At 34.0% G+C, this 20,311-nt stretch overlaps 2 protein-coding genes across 2 annotated transcripts; both read right to left on the reverse strand.

Moving 5' to 3' along the window:
* Positions 1-1,754: 1,754 nt before the first annotated feature.
* On the reverse strand, positions 1,755-6,073 carry LOC103962321 (acyl-CoA-binding domain-containing protein 4). The gene is made up of 9 exons (XM_009375017.2): positions 5,819-6,073; positions 4,152-4,679; positions 3,962-4,027; positions 3,608-3,774; positions 3,369-3,525; positions 3,188-3,278; positions 2,695-3,101; positions 2,491-2,595; positions 1,755-2,274 (listed from the first exon to the last, which is right to left on the reverse strand). Exons 1-9 carry the CDS (start codon positions 5,948-5,950, stop codon positions 1,972-1,974), a joined length of 1,956 nt encoding a protein of 651 aa, XP_009373292.2. The 5' UTR covers positions 5,951-6,073; the 3' UTR covers positions 1,755-1,971.
* A 7,403-nt stretch (positions 6,074-13,476) lies between these two features.
* Positions 13,477-18,729, reverse strand: LOC103962322 (solute carrier family 40 member 3, chloroplastic). Its single transcript, XM_009375019.3, has 14 exons — positions 18,061-18,729; positions 17,357-17,567; positions 17,179-17,242; positions 16,904-17,028; positions 16,732-16,821; positions 16,470-16,643; positions 16,292-16,366; positions 15,920-16,021; positions 15,718-15,835; positions 15,453-15,599; positions 14,833-14,939; positions 14,637-14,750; positions 13,924-14,226; positions 13,477-13,829 (listed from the first exon to the last, which is right to left on the reverse strand). The coding sequence occupies exons 1-13, from the start codon at positions 18,246-18,248 to the stop codon at positions 13,930-13,932; spliced, it is 1,812 nt and encodes a 603-aa protein (XP_009373294.2). The 5' UTR covers positions 18,249-18,729; the 3' UTR covers positions 13,477-13,829; positions 13,924-13,929.
* Positions 18,730-20,311: the final 1,582 nt, after the last annotated feature.

A 20,311-nucleotide genomic window follows, 5' to 3' on the forward strand; every position in this document is an offset into this window, starting at 1 on the left:
TTCAAACACAGAAATGCAGAGAGAATCTCAAATAATGAGAAATGTGAGGAAATAGGGCATCTTAGACAGACAAGTCAGGAGAGAGAAAACGTACGTGGGTGACGCAACCGCCAATGACGGACAAAAATCTGAGGACAGGTGAAAAGACGGGGGACGTTAGAGTGACCCCTCTGACCGCCAATATCAACAACGATCAATCAGTCAATCACAAAGGACCATGGTGGGGTGACGTGGAAGATAGATCCGACGGTTGACAGTGACTCTGAGGCCCCACTTTTCCTAGACACCACATACACGACAGTAGCCCGCGATGCGCGGGTGCTCCTTTTGTGCACTCCATCCCATGTTATCAAATCAAAATCTTTCTTCCAAAATATTTCACCTTTTTCTTTTCGCTTTTGCCTAATTAATCTTTTTCGTTTGTTTTTAATTTTTTACACTGACTTCAACCTTTGGGGCAAATATGAATTAAAACTCAAAACTTATTTCTCGGCTAAATTTAGCCCAGGATTCCTCCCAAGGTTAGTGGAGCTGGCTCACCATATATGTATATTTTTTTTAGTTTTATATTTATAAATTTATTGAAACCAACATTTAAGATCTAATTTGATGAAATTCAACAGTAAAAAAAATATATTTAACGGACCAAATTTAAATCTAATGACTAAAGTAAAAAAAAAAAAAAAGATTTTATGTGTTTCATATTTTTTTCATAGTGTTTAATGAGTTTCATGGTGTCGGTTAATGATTTTTCAATATTTGTCAAAATCTAAATATTTTTGGGTTAAAATGTTCATAAAATTAAATTATGATAGTCTACATAATTTTTTCTTTTAAAAAATTTACTTTCAGAAAAAAAAATTTAGCTTAAATTCATTCTTTAATAATACAAGGCTAAAATTTTAACATATAAGGGTTAGAGCAAAAAAGTTGTTTCTTGGTTAAAACCTCTATTTTTTGGGCTAAAAATTTTAAATTTTAACCCAAGGATTGGAGATGGTCTTTAGAGTTCATAAAGAAATATATGGAAAAAATTAGATTGGTCCTCGAATTTTAATTTAATTTGAACTTTTTACTCTTTTAACTAAAAAACTTTAGTGTTGGAATTTATGCATCTCATTTGCACAATTATTCAGCGTCCAACAACAACACACTATTAAGTCGAAATTTACAGTTTTTTTATGAACTTTTTACCAACCAGTTAATTCATTCAGCATTCTCGTTTGCAAGGAATCGATGGTGTAATATTGGGTCTTAAAAATAAGAAAATCATACCTAGCTAGGGTTTCATACATGGACTGGTTGTGTTTGCTTCGATTTCACTTTAGGGTTTTTTTTGCTAGGATTTCACTTTAGGGTTTTTGTTTTTATTTTCTAGAAGTTTTTATATTTTGAAAGGATTAGATTTATTTTCTAAAAGTTAATAATTGAGTGGAAAGAGAATTTGAAAATTTAACCGTAGAAATACAAAACATGAGTTCAATAAAATTTCTGACGACTTAAAGCAAACAATAAGTTTGTATGTAAGAAAGTCACAAATTAGTCGCTCTTTTTTCAATGTCTACACAAAAAATTGAGTGCTTCACTACTCATAAAAATCTTTATATCCATAAAATTTCGTGGTTTTAATGTACTCTAGATTTCGTTACCTCAATTTTCATTAAAAGTTTATAACTGCTTTTTTCACATATTTTTCTAGAACATTATGCGAATAAGCCTTGAAAAATCTAGTAATCTTGGCACAACCATAATCATAATGCTAATTTACTAATATATTAGAAACTCATGACTAGCTAAACTCATAATATTACATTGACTGCAGACACCATACCAGCCCATCATCTTTTGACACAAAATAATTAACTTGTGACCAACTAATATGTGCCTACCTTACCCATCTAAAATCACAGATTCTTAAAAACCAAGTTACCATAGAAATTTATGCCTATATATATATATGTATGGTTGTCTCTAAGATCCACCAGGTGGACTTCCTGGTCCCCCAAGTGTTAAAAACACACCAGGAAGATCACTTCTTTCTTTGGCTACAGATGGATTGGCTCGAATGACCGAAAATGGTCGAGCAACCTGAGGTTGCATGAGGCCCAGGCCAGACTCCGGCATGGAATTCCTCATTGGTTGCTCAGATAGCTTCAAGGGTGGCTCTGGATGATTCGAGTTTGGAAATGGTTTTGCTCCAGAAATGGGAATTTGGCTTGTTGAAGACGAAGGATTTTGCACGAAAGCTGGCCGTCTTGAGATCATCTGGGGTCCCTGGTTTGACACATAAAGTTGCACAGACAAGTTAACATTGATTTTGTAAGCACATTAATGAATGGGCAGTGTGATTTTCGGACACCTTTTTTCTCCCCCTGCACACCTTTATTGACAAAAATAAAATGACGTGTAGAGGGAGAAAAAGGGCGTGTGGATGTCACTTCTAACGATTATGTGTCAGTTTTACAGTGTAGTTGAAATAGGGAAGCTTACTGGTGCAAATAAGACTCCTCTATATATCTTTCCATTAACCATCGCAGTCATTAGGAAACCTGAGTCGAATGCTCCATCAACTTTGCCTTGAACCTCAGCACCCATCTAAGGAGACACAAAACCCCAACAAAAAGCCATGCATTGGCAAAACGAATAATTTTTTTGCCAATTATCGAAACAAAGTGAAATTAAAGGAATGCATACCATGTTCTGAATAGGCCCTGCCTCGAAGTGTTTTTGTTCTACTGCTTGAAATTGCATACTTGGTCTACCAATGTTGACATGATGATACTGTTCTCGTTTTGGTTCGGTGTGACACTCTCCTAACAAGTTAAGGTCTGGAGATCTTTGTCCAGAATTTCTATTAGCTTTATGGCTGCTTGTGACATTGGGAGATTGACCATTGCTTGGACTATGATTGAATTTCTTAAACAAATGAAAACCTCGAGAACCTGGGTTGGAATCAACAATATTAGGATTCGGGATCTGCTCTTGATCTGAGTGTGATGGTGATGAATGCTGGGAGAGTGATAGAGAATGCTCCTCTTGTTCTGATTCGAGGTCTATTGATTTTGTACTTGCGGTTCTTCTCCTCTTTGGATGTAAAGTATCTACATTTATGTTTACGAATGAATACTCATTAACAATGATTGTGTATACCTAGAAGAAAGAGTGAATTTTTAAACTATATGCTAACCTGATTTGAACTGAAGAGACCGTTTTGCTTCTGATTCTGGTCCGTGGGTTGTCTGTCGTACTACTACATGATTCCCCATTAGCATAGTTTTCTGCTTGAAGCATTTACAAAAACACTCCTCTTAATTATCGAAACATAAAGGATGCACTAAAGTACTGCATTGTTACAGTAACTTCTGTACCGTGTTAAAATCTGCTCCCTTTGAGATCCTCCGCCTCTCTTGGTTCCACTGGCTTCCAAAAATTTTGCACATGGAAACATTGTAACGACCATTAAGATGTTCTGCTCCAAGATGCAACACTAACAACTCATTCAGAGGGCGCTCGTCCTCACCACACCTACAAGGTGAAATCAGAAAATTAAGAGGGAACCGAACTATATGGACAGGACTTAAGCTGTATAATTTATATGGCTAATTACCCTCCGTAGACGGCAATATCAGAATCTGTAACAACAGCAGTATGAGAGAATCGTCCTTGTGGATGTTGGCCACATATTTCAAGTTGAGTCCATGAACAAGTAATCACATCTAGGACCCAAACATCGTTGTAATAATGTTTGTCTCCAACCCCTCCAATGACATAAACCTGCATTTTTTCCTTTAGGTCAATCGCTTTCTCTTCTGAGAACAAATGCTACAAGGTGATACTTGAACTTCGTTAAATGTTAAATCGATCATGTACATGATTCAAAGATGGACAATTACCAAAAGTAACACTAAACGTTTCTTTTCTCAGAAAAGAAAATCTTGTAAGCATCGATGAAATAACTTGCCTTTGTCCCGATACTAACAGTTGCATGACCTGCCCTGGCACCCGGTGAAGATCCCTGAACAGCCAACTGTTGCAAAACAACCACCACAACCTCCATTTGACTCAATTTGTAGAAGAACTTGCATGAACTGTACATTATTCATTTATAAAACTAACATTAAAATTCTGACAGAATAAAAGGAAAACCATACCCTCGACCAAGTCAGTGTGTTCATGTCAAGCATATCTACACCACCATAATACCTATCACCACGGTCCCCACCATACACAAGAAGCTTCTTCCCCATCACAATTGTGCTATGACTGTCTCGAGGAACAGGACTATCGCCCTTCACCTCAGGGGAAGTCCATCTCATGGTATTAAGGTCTAGAACATGAAGATCATTCAAGTAATTTCCTTTACCTTCTCCACTACCCCCGAATATCACTAATTTTTCATCACCAACAAGGGTAGCAGTGTGACTTTCGCGGGGTGAAGGTGGAGTACCCGTACATTCTGGCCGTGTCCATTCTTTGGTCACAAGATTCAATATGTGAAGATCATTTACCTTCTTGGAGCCATTAGTTCCCCCGAAAACTATCATCTTGTGCCCTAGAACAATGCAACTATGGCTGTCTCTAGGACCAGGCCCTTGACCGGTTGACACAAGAGTGTTCCATACCATTTTCTCAAGATCAAGCACTAGAACATCGCTGAAATGCATACCGCCACAACATCCCTAAATTGGACAAACTAGAAGGATGAGATCAAGATACAGCAAGGCATCACATTACATTGAAAAAAGGCTAAAAGTTTCATAGCTTTCTCGAGTACCATGTCCTACAGAAATGAGTACTATACAGAACAATCCGAGGACACCGAAACACATAGAATCGAATGAACAATTAATTATCACCATCTATTGACGCCAATTTCAACAAATGGAATGTAGGATTTTCTAGTCTGCTATAAGAGCTGAGCAATTATCGATCTTTGTTGGTGTAGAATATCTAACAAATAGGTCTCAAAATGTTCAGAATTATTCAAACATAATCTGAATTATGATAATCTTAAGAGTCAGAAAAAATGCGCACTACTAGCCAAGTACATATAAATTTAATCCAAATTTATTTCTTTAATAATATGTCCAATTGAACTAAATTTCCTAAACAAAGTTTAATGCAGGAAAACACAAATTTTAATCCCATAACTAAGAGATTAGTGAGAGAAACGCGAATAATTTCGCATTGCACAGGGTAAATTCAAGTTAAACTATCAGAAGGAAAAATCTGAAAATTAAAAAGAAAAGAACACAGAAAACTAAAAAGGAAAAACGAAATATGCTAATTACTACATCTGGTTTTTATTTTATTTATGCTAATCACTACATCTGGTTTTTATTTTATTTATGCTAATTACTACATCAAGCAAAGCAGGAAGGCAACTATCACTTTCCACATAAATGTCCTACTAATAAGAGAAATACAGGAATCAAGGAAAAAGCATTTTGCCATTCTCCAAAGAATTAAAATAGGAGAAATAAGGAAACCACATCACCCAGTTCAAAAGGCAAGTCTGTCATCAGCCAAGTATAGACGCATTCCAGATACCAAGAACAAGAAAAATAAAAATATTACTTCATTTTTGACCAAAACATGCATCCAGAAAATCGACTTTTCAAACTTGCAAAACAGAAGAACTAATGCACATATATATACATAATACATGTGTGTGTGTGTGTGTGTGTGTGTGTGTGTGTGTTTGTGTATTATACATATATATAAACACAGAGATAAATATCATGCAGGGGAAATTATATTATAGAAAAGGAGAAAAAGGAGCATAATTTAATTTTCATGGAAGAAGATTTAAGCATACCCCAAAAATATACAAAGCCCCACGAGAATAGCAGGCAGAGTGCCCCCATCTTTCAGAAGGATTAAATCCCATGATCTTTGGATAGAGCCACATTGCCTTCTTCCTTGCAGCTTCACCTCCCAAAGACCCCATCTCTCTCCTCTCTCTCTCTCTCTCTCTCTCTCAAGGCTAAACTTTGAGTATGTATTACTTGAACACAGTGTTGGACAATGATGTAGAAATAGAGGGGGAGAGAGAAACGATATAAAGGGTAAAAAAAGTGGACATGAACAAAGCAAAGTGATGTATCAACTATCAGTATCAAAAGACATGAAAAGATGGGCGCTTTCAAGTTGAAAACACTGTGGCAACCAACAGAAGCTCGTGGTGAAAAACAAAAGATCATTTCTTTTCCCCCTTTGGATAAGAAAGATCTAAAATAGCGGTGTTTCAAATCAACTAAAGACACGTTTACTAATCTGTAATTAAATTAAGGAGAAATTAAATTGAGGAGGAATTGGATTGAGGAGAAAATGAAATAAGGCGGAATCATAATCAAATTCATGTTGAAGTTGTTTACTAAAACTGTCTGGAATCAGAATAGAATTCCATAAAACTGTTTACTAATTTAGCATAATCAGAATATAAACCAGTATGATTACTAAAATGCCCTTGGCGCAAATCAAATATTTTATATACTTTTTAATAAAATTTGATATAGTATATAATAGTAAGAAAAAATTAAATTGCTTTTTTATTTCATAGACACACTAAAATGATTTTGTTTAATTTTAATTTTTTTTTTTATAAATTTAAGTATTTATTTTAATATCTAAATTTTATCGCTCAAGTTGTAGTTTTTTCTCTTCGGCATATGTATGGAGTTGTCCATAATGTGAGTCTAGGGTTAAGGATAATCTTGGAAATAATGAAAGCAAGTGAGGGCATAAAGTGAAGAAAATTATCATTTTGATTGCCTGGGCAATCCGGAATCTAAATACCTTCTCTATGTTGGGAATCCAAATCAGCCAAATCTTGGAATTAGATTCCATTTTTTGTGTAGGCCCCACGCACTTTTGATTCCTCCCAATTTTAGTAAACACATGTATAATCCGTAATCGGAATCGGATTCCTTATTCTCCTTCTGATTACTTCCGATTACGGGTTTGTAAACACGCTATAAATATTTATCATTTGGAATTTTTATGTGAAATATTAGTTTGAAATGTCATGACAATGATGTTCTTAAACCAATTAAACATTGTTATCTGTTTTATTTTATGTGCAATTTATTAATTTGAGATACTGATATAGTGACGTTTCTAAATTTATCAAACGTTGCAACTTGTTTTAAATTTTATATGCGACGTAATTTTATTAGTTTCAAATACTTCTATATGTTGCAAAACTAATAAAACACTGCTATTTATTTCAAAGTTTTTTTATTTATCGTGGTTTTATTTAGAGATGCTCCTACGTTATCATATTTTTCAAACACTACTAGTTGTTTTAACTTTTATATTGGACACAGTTTGATGGAATTTCCTACAAGTGATGTAAAATCATGGAAATATGACTGTAAGGCTGTAACTCTTAATGTTTGCATTGCCTTGCAGTAATTATCTAATGCAAGAGTCGGTCTCATCCACTTTTCACACTTGTCAAAGCGAAAATGATGGTTTTGTGGGGGGCCGTGGGTCGTGGGAAATGATGAACAAGTGTTTGGGTTAGTTCAGGTAAATCTGGAGAGCATAGGTTATAGAGAAGGTAAGAGCTTTACTTTCTATTTTTATAAACTCACATGGTTTGTTTTGTTTTCGTTTCCTTGCTTTTTGCAAGTGTGATATGATATTGGGATTGATGGGAGTGGATCTATCTCTCGCTCTCTCTCCTCTCTTTCTCTCTCATAAATTTGCTTTTCAATTTTCAAGGTGTTTGGGTTTTTAAGTTATTGAGAATTGTGTCGTTTGAAGGGGAGTTTTTTGGGGCAAGTGTTGTGTTGGGTTTTTGTGTTTATGGAAATTCATTTTTAGTTTTGGGAAAATGGGATTGGTGTCGGTTTTAGCTTTAAAAAGGTTATGTTATTCATACTATATTTTGGTATTATATTTTTATATCATTTTAAGTGGCATTTGATGTGAATAGCCACATTATTTGAAAAATTTATAAAACCCAAGGAAATAAAGGAGAAAGACTCTTCGTATACCACAATCATCATTTAATTAACTAGTTTTTCTTAATTATTAGTTTATTAAATAATAAACTAAATTTAAAAATCTGATTAATTCAAATGATGTAGATATCTACATCAAATGCCAGATAAGGTGATATGAAAATATGGTACAAAAACATGATATGAATAGTATTACTCAAAAAGGTTTGGGTGTTTTCTTGAAAATTGCTCTATTTTTTTTTTAAAGGAGAAATGATAAAAGCATTATCTCAAAGTAAAATTCTTTGTAGACTTTCATAATTTAATAGTTTAACGTTAATTTATTATGTTAAAAATATATGATAGCAAATAATTTAGAGAAGTCTTATTTTTGAGAGAATTATTACAGGAGAGATTCATAGCTTTTTTTTCTCTTATGAAGACCAGAATTGGATCCTCTTCGAGGTAACCCCTCAAGATCCTCCTGATCGAGATTAGTGGGTCGTTGAATTTTTATGCAACGGATACAAACAGATGAGTCCTCTAAAAATTATAATAATTGTAGCCGTTTGATAAAAATCTAACATCCCACTAACCCTGATCAAAAGAATCCTGAGAATTTGTCTTAGAGAGGATCCAATTCCATGAAGATCGAGTTGTAGCATCACTGTTTCAGCCTAGAGCTGCCTAGTACCCATCTAGTGATTTGAGCCCTACTTTTGACTTTTTCCCAACAAGTAAAAATGAATTTGATTCATCAATCAAACGAAAAAAATAAGAAGAATTGATTCCAAATAGGAGAAGCATTAGATGAGTAGTGTAAAGTGTTTTTTATTTTAGTGTGAAAGTTGGTCTCTAATTTGATTTGTATCTCATGGTTTCAAGTAACTTAATAATATTAGATTCAACTCTTGAGTTAAACTTAAAAGTTTTAAATAACAGAATGTGCGAAAAAGTATTATGTTTAAAATTAATTATACGTATTTAAAATATACTTTAAATTCTCATGTACAAGAGAAAAACGAGTTTTTGAAATTCTAACTTGTTATAATAGAAAGGAATCGGATCTCTTAACCTAATCTAATCATTCTAACCCTTTCTCCACTTAAACTAAACAATTAACCAAATTTGAGAGCTTATCTTGGAATTCTGCTCAAATAAAAAGAATGTAGCTCTTGCTAACAAAACATCATACACGTTTCTAAATTCAGCAGCACCTTTAAGTTCGGTAGTTCTTGTTCCATTTAGGCCACTATTTTGCTATTTCCATGAATTTTATTCACTGAAATTTTTAACTTTAATCTTAATTATTGAAAACAGAGTTTAATAGCAAAAAACCTTGATGACACTCTCACTATTTCATCAAGGAAGCATTTTTGCTCATCACCATTCAGTGTAGTGTAGGCTCATTATCCTATTTATCATCGTTAGATGAGTTTGAATTTCGAGATTCTTGTAATAAATAGGCACAAATCTTAAAATTCAAATTCATCTAAAGATGATAAATAAGATAATGAACATACACTACACTAAATAATAATGAGCAAAAATGCACTCATTTCATCGAAAGAAAAGCTACGACAGGACATAACAACAACAAAAGAAGAACAGTAAGTTAACATTAATTTTGGTAAATCATACCATGCAAATATATAATATAAATAGTGACGAGAAGTAAAATATCGCGAGTAGAAGGAAAGCACTCTTACCAAGTAAAGTTGACAGCAGCAGCAGGAGGACCGGACCGGAGGAAGAAGAAAGACGTAAAATGCACGCGACAAACACGGGGGCGTGATATTTTAGGGTTTGCAGTCTACATTATTAGATATGCCGATTACCAGAGCTATTTGTTTTTTAGGTTATACTTTAAAAATATGGGATTTTAAACATTAATTCTTGTAAAAGATTAAAATTTAAAAAAAAAAAAATCTAATGCTAGATTACATATTCAATTTAATCTCTTGAAGCATACTTTTATCAAAATTTATATTCAATTTTTTGTGATTTAATGTGTATTTTTTTTATTTAATCTCTCCATATTAAATTTTAATTTTATTAATATGCACATATTTAGTTCTTTAATTATAAATAAACATAAATGAGAAAATATTAAAAGAAATTTGTGATACAAAAATATATAAATACATAAATGTACAGAAATGACTATGCTGAAATATATAAAATTGACTTTTTTTGTACCGAAATATTTGTACCTACATGATTGTACCGAAATATATTATAATGAACCTAAATGTATGTACCGAAATATAGTATATTGAATTAATGTACCTAAAAGTCAATGCTCAAATGTGTGTACCAAAATGTATGTACCGAAATGCATTAGATTGAATTAATGTATCTATATGTTTGTATCGATGGATATACCGAAATATTCAAATGTATAAATGTACCTAAATGAAGAACACACAAAATTGTTATCAGAATATATATTATAAAAAAATTTAAAATATATTAAGATGAATGAAATAAAAATTAAATTTAAATGTAATTAATACATTAAAATAAAAATAAAAAGATAAATAAAACATCAAAATATAACTAATAAATGAGATGATTAAATGTACTAGGGACTAATTTTAATCTTGCACAAGGTTATAGTCTAAAACTCATCTTTTTTAAGGATTAAAATGAAGTTTTCTATTACAAAATTAGCCCCAACATGTGTATTTCAAGGTAAGATAGAACAAATTCACCTTGCATGGTTTGAGATGAAAAAATTTAAGGGAACTTTAACGAAAAGTTTATGGTATTGTTCACTTTAACGAAAAATCATATTTTTACACTAAAAAGTTAATCCTGGTACCATTTACTTTACCTTTTATTTTGTCTATATCATTAAAACTCAAAATTTTCAAATTATTTTCATTAATTTTTGTAAAATTTAATCCTACAATATTTATATATTGATTTTGAAGGGTAGCCAGAGGCTATAACTGAAAATGACCTTAATTTTTAACAAAATTGTTATTAAAAAATGACTAAAACATAAATTTTGAATTATCTTGCAACATTAACGATGATGAGAGTCAGAAGAATAAAAGTTCTAGCATTTCATTTATTTATTTATTCTTTTTTATATTAAAAAAAAAGTAATAAGAAGTAGGTGAAGTTTTTTGGTAAATTACTAAAGCGAAGTGATATTGAAATGAAGTCCTGAATGACAACTATCTTTTCAGAGTAAAGCAGCATTTAGTTTCTCTTAATTAAAAAAAACAAATGATTATTAGTCAAAACTCAAAAGCTTTCACTTTCAAGTGACTTATTTTTTTTTATTTCCCAAAGCTGGTAGATTGATTATACACAAAGATAGTCTTCATATTTTTGACCAGGAGTCGAGGACTACCATGATGGTATGACATTGGTACGTGATTTTAGCAGAGTTTCGGAGTATTTGATCTTTTGAGTGTTATAATTATTAGATTTTTTATTAGAAGCATAAAAATCAAAATCTGATGATTAAAACTTTCAGATTATATTATATTCTAAGGCATCATAAATATTTTGTTGATCTAAACCGTATATACTGTTTTATGACATACTATTAATCTTTTTACTCTGATATATTTGACGATTGTGATACTTACAAAGTTAGTTTATGATTGCAAAATCAAATTGAGAACATATTATTTAACTGATCGTATATTCATTTTTTGTAATCGATACATTATAAAACTAGGTCATATAATTTAAGAGAGAGAAAATCCGATACACAACCGGATATAATCCATATTGGACTCGGCTTCTCTGCCCTCCCACTTCTCATACACTCCCATCCCCTCCTATTTTGTGCGGTTATGGTTAAGCCACGTCAACATTTTATATTGATTTTTTTATAGAGATAATAAGACAAAAAACAATAGTAATATAAAATGTTAACGTGACTTAACCGTGACCGCACAAATAAGAAATAATGAAAATGTATGAGAAATGGAAGGACAGAGAAGCCAGGTCCATCCATAATCTGCACCTAGATTAGAGGTGCTGAAGTGAAATCAATAGTCTTTTGATTAAGATATTCAATTAAGGTGTTATAATATCCATGCATGGCACAGATACAAACATAGGAGTTTGACAGGAATAGTTTTATTATTTGTTCTTGGAAGAAGGGGTCGAACAAGCGTGACGGGTACGTGCTGTTACTGTTAGTAAATTGGAAACCCAATGCCCGCAGATGTTTATGTTAATGTAGCAAACTAACAACAATTAACCTAGTTTTCCTTAACTCTTACCCCCAAAACAGAAAAATAAGTAGGGTTTTGTATAATACGAGGGAGATGAAATGCCATAACGCAATCTGGCAAATTTCTATGTCCGCTGTCAGGACTCGGTCTCTCACTGCCTTGCATTCTTGTTGTAATCAAAGTTTTTGGCATATTATTAAACACAGAAAATTTTCAATGTACAAGAAACATGAGTTTGCACACCACAGGTCATAATATAACTAAATGAATACAAAAAATATATATCTTCTCATCATTTATATATGACACATGATGTACTGACTTATGTTTTGAGTACTTAGAAAAATCTCTCCATTAAACAATACTAGCAGTCACTAATATTATAATAAGAAAATGATAAATACATACCCTCTTTAACTTCTTACATACTCCTGTTTAATTGTGGTCATTGATTCTTATTCAATGCAATGGCCAAAAAAAAAAAATTATGTGTGAAATCACTTATAATAAACTATCTACCACCTTGGATTCATGCAGCCACTCGCGCTGATTGTGCACTCAATTTTTTGAAGCTGGACCACCAGAATTTAAAGAGTTTGGGGTGGATTTAGGAGAGCCTAGGATTGCTTCGATAGATTACAGAAATATTTTTTTGGAGAAGCATTTGTCATGTGATTTGTCAAGAAGTACTTGGACTTTTGATAAAAACTTGACGTGTTTCTGCTACCAGAATTGATAATGAGCATAAGTACTTCCTACATAAGCAATTCTAAAAGAGCATTTGTGAGAATAATTTGTATCGACAAAAGTCCAATTCATTTGTGTTTTTGGAGGGATGTAGTTTATAAACGCTCGTTTGGTGGTCAAAATCTTAAATGTAACCAAAATATGTTCCCTCCTCTGTCTCGATCCTCTCTCAACATATGATAAGTCAAATCCAACCCTCCATCAATTACAACAGTTCGTGCAAACAAGGCCAAAAGGAACGTGCAAGGAATCTAGGAGCTAGTTTTTGTGTTGATCAAGATCTAGTACAAACCAATTGCAGCAGCCCGTTTGAAATTATTGGTGCAAAATCCACTGCTTTTCAACTTTGTGTAATCATACCAAAAAGATAGCTAATTTCTCAACTCTCGGTGCTTTTTTTTCGCTGCTTTTTTACTGCCTTCATGGCTTTAATGAGAAAGCAATGATGCACCAGGGGAACAAGATGCAAAGTTACCACGAATGAGGGAGCCTCAGGAGGAAAAATGGAATACGATTCACCGCAATATTTCTGCAACCCTGTGACGGAATTCAGTTCGCACTTCGAATAAAAAGCATGATTGCCAAGGAACAAAAGATTTTGAATAAATTCAATGCTTTACAAATGTTTCAAAATGTATGTACAAAGTTGAGCCTGTTGGAGCTCATGATGCTCATCCATATATATATATATATATATATATATTAAGCGTATGAGCTACGACCAATAAAACGTATGAACAAAGATATTATACAAAGGCGTGTTACAAATTCAACACTACAGCCAATAAAACGCATGAACTGTGACCATCAGCGACAAAATATACCTCACTGTACTATCGATAGAAAAACGTGGGCATTGTAAAAGGTAGTGCTATATCTTGGTTCTGATTAACGTAGAACAGCCTTTGCACCAGGGCCACAGAAAGTAAAGCTGCAGATAATGCAATTAAGATAGTACATTCGGACTTGGCAGACATGTAAAATGTATAAGAATTAATGGACTCAAATGAGCAAAAAGAACTTACATCAAATTATTGACACCGAGCATCGAAAGAGAAAAGACTTCTCTGTTCATCAGTTGGATTCAACAACCACCGGCAGAACATCCACGCCGCCCCAACCACTGATAGGAGTGATAGCACTGCTAGAAAGCCAAAATGTGACACGTCGTTGGCAATTATTGCAATTCCCAACATTGTAAACTCTGCCAGACTAGCAACAGCTACTTCTGTTGTGCCGATAATATTTGCTTTGGATGATGGAATCCCAGTTTGAAGAATCTGTGCTGCCACAACATCGTATGACATGTGCCCCAGCCTTGATAATACCTGCATATAAAAAGGTACACAAAAATAAAGATACAATAAAATGTCCAAAATGCGTGACAAAACGCACTTGTTCTCCAATATTCTTTCTAGTACATATAATTGCAAGTGGAGCATCTGCTAATACAAATGAAACGTTTACTTTGATGACTAGTCGATGCAGGCAGCAGTCACTACTGAAATCTCCTCAGAATAAGAAACCTCAACATTACTCATATTTACAGATTTAGCAGAGCAATCTAAGAATCACCAATTCTGAAAAGAATCCATCGTCACGCTCTAAGATCCAACCTAATATCGTAAGACCCATTTCTAATCGAATCACTACTTGATTTTCTTAGCAGCTCATACATAACTATCATCCAAATCCCAAATCTTGTTTAGAAAAAACAAGAATGATAAATAATTCTTACAATCAAACACAAGAAGAATAGAAGGGGGCTCTGCTGGGAGGAAGATCCACTACAATAAACAGCAACAGCAATGGTGAGAAGTGAAGCTTGAAATATTAATCCAGCTGCTCCTGCCTGGAAAAGAAGCTCCGTTAGATATAGATAGACTACAATGTGACAACAGAATGTAACATGATAATTATGTAAATTAGCCAACCTTTAAGATGCCAAGTCGCCTGACGAGGCTTGCAGACACAAATGTCGCTGCAACACCCATAAAAGCACACAGTCCACTAAAACCCCCAATAATAGATGGATTTAGACCTGTTAAACAATGTCACAATATCTTGGAGTTAGAATTGGGCTTACAAAGAAGCCATCGAAAAGATTTATACAGCCATAGCATAAGAGACATATAAATATGTCTATATAGTAAATCGATGATGAAGTTGTATTCACACTAAAGCATGATTTAAGCGATCTCCTTGTTTTGCCTACACTGTAGATGTAATAAACAATATGCATGAATCAGCAGGGTCAGTGACTACTAGATGTTGTGCTTGAAAACCTTTTCTCATCACAAATGAAATTTATTGTTATTAGCACATGCATTAATTGGGAAGCCGAACTTCCTTATTTTCCCATCCATGTATTTCCTCCCCCTGTTAATGTTTACTCCTAAATGCATGTTGATTAGAGCCTGTTTTAACCGAGCCATTCAATGCTTTCAGAACCTGTACCTTGAATTTATTGAAAACAAAGGTCTTTCATAAGATGCATGTAAAAGGCAACAAACTTCCAACCAAAAAATATAAGCCGAAAAGGCACGACAAGTACCACTTTGCGTTAAAAATGCTGTCATCAAACTGCCTGGAGTGAGTACAACATTAAAATAGAGCAGCACATAGGCTAGGCTAGCTGGAAGAACTGGTTGCTGCATGTACTCCTTCCATCCAAGTTTAATAGCTGCCACACCTTTATCCACTGATTAAACAGAACCAGTTAGGAACTTAGGACAGTATCAGAAGTATCTTTCAGTATCTTTCGGTTACAAAACCGGTGGTCAGACTTATTTGTATAAAGATAGAAGTACCAAATTTACCTATATCGTTGGTATCAAACAGAGATACTTCAGTGGACGTTCTACAACAAGTTTGCGAACATTTTGGGCGGTCAAGAACCCCACTTGAAAGCTTGTTGGTCAAACATGTGAGAACAATCTGAGGAATGGAAATTCCTAGTCAATAATAAAAAAGCATTTTTCAAGCAAAACATCGAAACAGAGTAAGGAGAAGAGAAATTACGGCAAAAGGCAACGACCACACCATCAAACCTCCCGAAAATTTCAAGCATGTTACTGGGTCATACTTTGATAGAAGAATGCCAAATAGGGATGCTCCAGCAATCTGTAATTAATACAAAGTTATAAATCTCCTCAAGCTTCCCTAAACATTGTCATCCTTTTTCTTTTAAGTTTTGACCTGAATTATCATCTACCAGATTTAATCTGAATATTATGTACAATAACCATAATCACATGCCGAAAATTTGTTTAAATCTAAGGAATATTTGCATATTAAATTTCAAATAAATGGGCACATATTTCACCATTGACATCATATGAAAAATCCATGAGTTATCATTAAAGAAAAAATTATCATAAGATTGCAAAATACCTCACAGAGAAGATCAATTCGATAAAGAACAGCATTTGCTTGGGCAAGCGCAATAGGCCTGTTCACTCCTGCCAACTGTTTACATGGGAATTCTAGTTTAGGCCAAAGATAACTTGGAAAAATAAAACTATGTGCGTGCATGTGTATGTATCGTAACGAAATGTCAAAATAGCAGTACCAGCACCACCCAATCACGCTCCATAGCGACCCCCAATGCGGCACCAGATAGCCTCTCTACAGCCCCAGCTAGTACAAGTACAATGAACCAAGGGCGGTGAAGAAGGGATGACGCAGAAGGAGGAACACAATGCGCATGGATTATCATCGCTGCAGATAACAACTGAGCAGCTGCCTGAGAGAAAGAAAACAGTTAGAACACAAAAGTTTAGGATATTCGTCCTGCACACATCTGTGGGTGCAATGCAAATTAAACTACTCACCTGGATAATATTAAGACAGTTACACGCAGGTACTCTGGGGAAATGATCCATAAGTGTGCCAACTAAGGGGCCTCCAGCAATTATCGCAAGCTGTTTAAAATGAATTTGATCTAGTTAGGAAGTGTAGTTTCCTACTGCTTTTTCCTATTACTTAATTTATCTCAATGGCAACCTTACTAAAGAAACCTATGAACGCCACCGGTAGAAGGCTTGGATATATCAATGCGATAGCAGAGGGCCAAGCGAAATTCCAAAATTGCTCCACTAAATTTCCAGCTAGACAACTAGCATAAAAAGCTGAAAAATTATGCCCGTCGGGTCAGAAATCACCAGAAGGATTCCAAATCATTCACATCAACTATTTTATAATTCAAATGACACATCAAAGACAGCTTAGGAAGGACACATCACCATGCTTGACTTGGACCATTGAAGGAAGGCACTTACCATATAATCCCATTGGATGGGCCGGAGTAGCTGCAAGTGTATGTTGCTCCTCTTTTGATAAAACCTAAACAAAGGGAAAAAATGGCATAATAAATCTGACAAGACCTAACTGTAATGCAGTACTGAAATGGTAATGAAAACGAAAAAGAAAAGGTTCATAGACCATCATGTAACTTACTGGCAGTGTCGTCAAAAGACAATCTACATAAGTATCTTCAGTTAGTAAACTCAAAGATTCGGTGTCCAGCATATCAACAATTGGGACCGAGCAACTAGAGCAACCAGGCTCTGCAATGGATGATTCCTCCTGGACCTCATTGCCAGTAGCCACGTGGCTGAAGTGTGCATCGGTGTTGGTTATTGAGCACCTTGAACTAAAACTGTTGAACCTGCTATCCAAGGAGCAGGAAAAGTAACGGGGTTAATAAACACATTTCCGTAGTTCTGTCAAGTCATGATCCATGGTTAGATTTTTTTTCACTTACTTTCCCCTAACTAGTTACTTACAATTCAAGATTCAAAGTGTTTTTCAACTACAGTATTGCTATTGCTTTAGAATTTTTGAACTCAACTCTTAAAAGGTATCCAACAATTTATATTATGCAAACATAAAAAGAACCTTGATAGATACCATTAAATACAAGTCCCACTAAGATATAGCAATTCAAAATTCAAACTTTCTGCCCTTCTAGTTTCTCTTATTTTCCCCTTTCATCCCATTTTCCTTTACTATTTATCAATCAAACAAGCTTGTCATTAACTTGATTACAACTTTGACTACCAATTGAAGTAACAACTTTCAAAATTCCATAACATTCTTCCATTTTCTTTCACTTTCTCAGCAAAACCAGAAGACATACAAACACAAAGCACAAAGATTACCTCTGAGAGCCCACAGATAGTTGCCTCAAACCCAACCACCTGCGAGAATCGATTCGATAGCGAATTCGAGAGGAAGGCCGTGGTTGCCTCGATAAAACAGAAGCACGGCAAGCAGAAAATAAGCTAGTAGATGAATTGGAGAGAGAATACTGCGAGAGAGTAACCCCGCAACCGCAACCCAAAGCCATTGGTTCTGCTGGCTCCAAAGCTTCAAATCCCAGTTGGGTTCTTGCCCACTCATGCAGACTCCACAACTAAGCTACCCTTTTGCTCAGTTTCTCAGTTTGCTCAGAGAATCACAGGGGGCAACCTCAAAAATCTTAAAGTTTGGTTTTTTGGGGTTAATTGTTTCTGTGTTGTTGGGTTGTAATTCAAAAGAGAGGAACTTGGTGCAGATAAATCAAGATTTTTCTGATGTTTTGAGTTTGCCTTGCAGAATTGTTGACAATCCCAGATTGGTTCCTCTCAGACTCCATGAACTATGAATAAAAATTAGGTTTTTAGGGGTGGAATTTTTGTAAGTAAATTGAAAGAGAGGGATTTGGTGATATAAAATTGACCATTTCAATTATTTTCTGGGACATATTTTCTGTGGGTTTTAGCTTGGTTACATGGCCTTATCCATGTCTGGTGTTTCCTGAGTCCCGCTTGGCGGACAGTTCAAAGTGGTATTTCTGTGTGGTGAAAAGAGTTTGAACTTTGAAGGTGTGTAGGGTTGACGATTGCGGTCCATGAGTGGCTACGTGGACAAATAAATGGACACCTTGTCATTATGGATATCCAATTTTACACGTAAGCATTTGAAATATGAAGCAACTAATAAAAGAAGGAATTTTTTTGCCAAAAAATAAATAGAAGGAGGATTTGCCTTCGAGATTCCTTAGTGTACCCAGAACACGAGCTATTACATTACATGTCATAATATAAGTGAAGAGATACTAAAAAAATTTATCATGTCTCAATTTAAAGGATGTATTCTATTGAGATTTTAACAGATTTTAAAGAGTTTACAAATATGTGGAGTTTAATAGAGTATCACAGATTGTATGTGTATTTTAGATGAATTCATTCAAATCTTAGAGGATTTTTTTTTTTTGGGGTGGGGGGAGGGTTTTGGGGTTGGGGTTGGGTTGGAAGTCTGATTTTCCAAAGCTTAAACACTATAAAATCATAAAATATGGCTTGAGTTTTGTGTACATAGAAATTTTTTTTTCCCCTCAAGAAGTCTAGTTTTATGTGTTTTAAGTTTTTTAAGGTTAATACAGAGATGAGTCATCAACTCACTACTTATCACATCGTGACTTTTATAATAATGACTAGATGTCATGTGTTTTTAAGTTCTCACGATTGAGATTTCAAAAATAAGAGAACGACCTACTATTAATGACGCTAATATTGTTCCAACCTGCTTCTTACCACTTATTAGCCTAGCATGTTTTGATTTTTTTTTTTTTTTTGAAAGCTATTGGTGCAATTAGGGTTGCATTTTGCACATGAAATGTGGAATAATTTCCCTTGTTTTCACAGGGTTGGGAAAGAGAATTTTTTTTTTCTGTTTTCGTTAATGCTAAAAAGTAACAAGGAAATCCCATTTTCTTGGGATATAAAATTTGACATTTTCAATTGTAAATGAGTCATTCGAGAAGTCTATCAAAAATTAATCCCATTCCATTTGCATCACTTGCAAGTTGAATAAAAAATCCAAGTGAGTTTGGTATATGAAATAATCCTTCAAGATTCGAAAGGAAAAAGGTTAGGATTTCTAATGTTATTAATTATATTTTGAAAAAAAATGTTATTAATTATAAAAATTTGATAAATCCTACTCATTAGTGGAAATTGATGTAAAAAGTAAATTCTGATTTGCAAGATATTAATTTACATGAATTATTCATCTATCTTATCTTTCATTAATGGAAATTGATGTAAAAAGTAAATTCTGATTTGCAAGATGGTAGGTCGTCCACTCCTTCTGTTCATGCTAAAAAAAAATTGGATAAAATTCCATAAACCACATGGAATACAGTACTTGGTACAGAAGAATAAAGTAATGAGACATAAGAAGAATTAATTCATTAACAATACAAGGGCCTTTAATTTTAAATGTTATTTAGCTAAAAATCAATAACCTTTTTACCAATTAGCCATGTATATATTAATGACCTGTTTTGTTTTAGGCCTAATCAACGACTTATTTTTCTTAATTAGACATATGTTATGCCATGTGGACTTTAGATCATTATAGAACATG

Source organism: the organism of the source record quoted next, unplaced genomic scaffold, assembly GCF_019419815.1.
Source record: "Pyrus x bretschneideri cultivar Hongxiangsu unplaced genomic scaffold, Pyrus_bretschneideri_v1 Contig48, whole genome shotgun sequence".
Classification (NCBI taxonomy): Eukaryota; Viridiplantae; Streptophyta; class Magnoliopsida; order Rosales; family Rosaceae; genus Pyrus; species Pyrus x bretschneideri.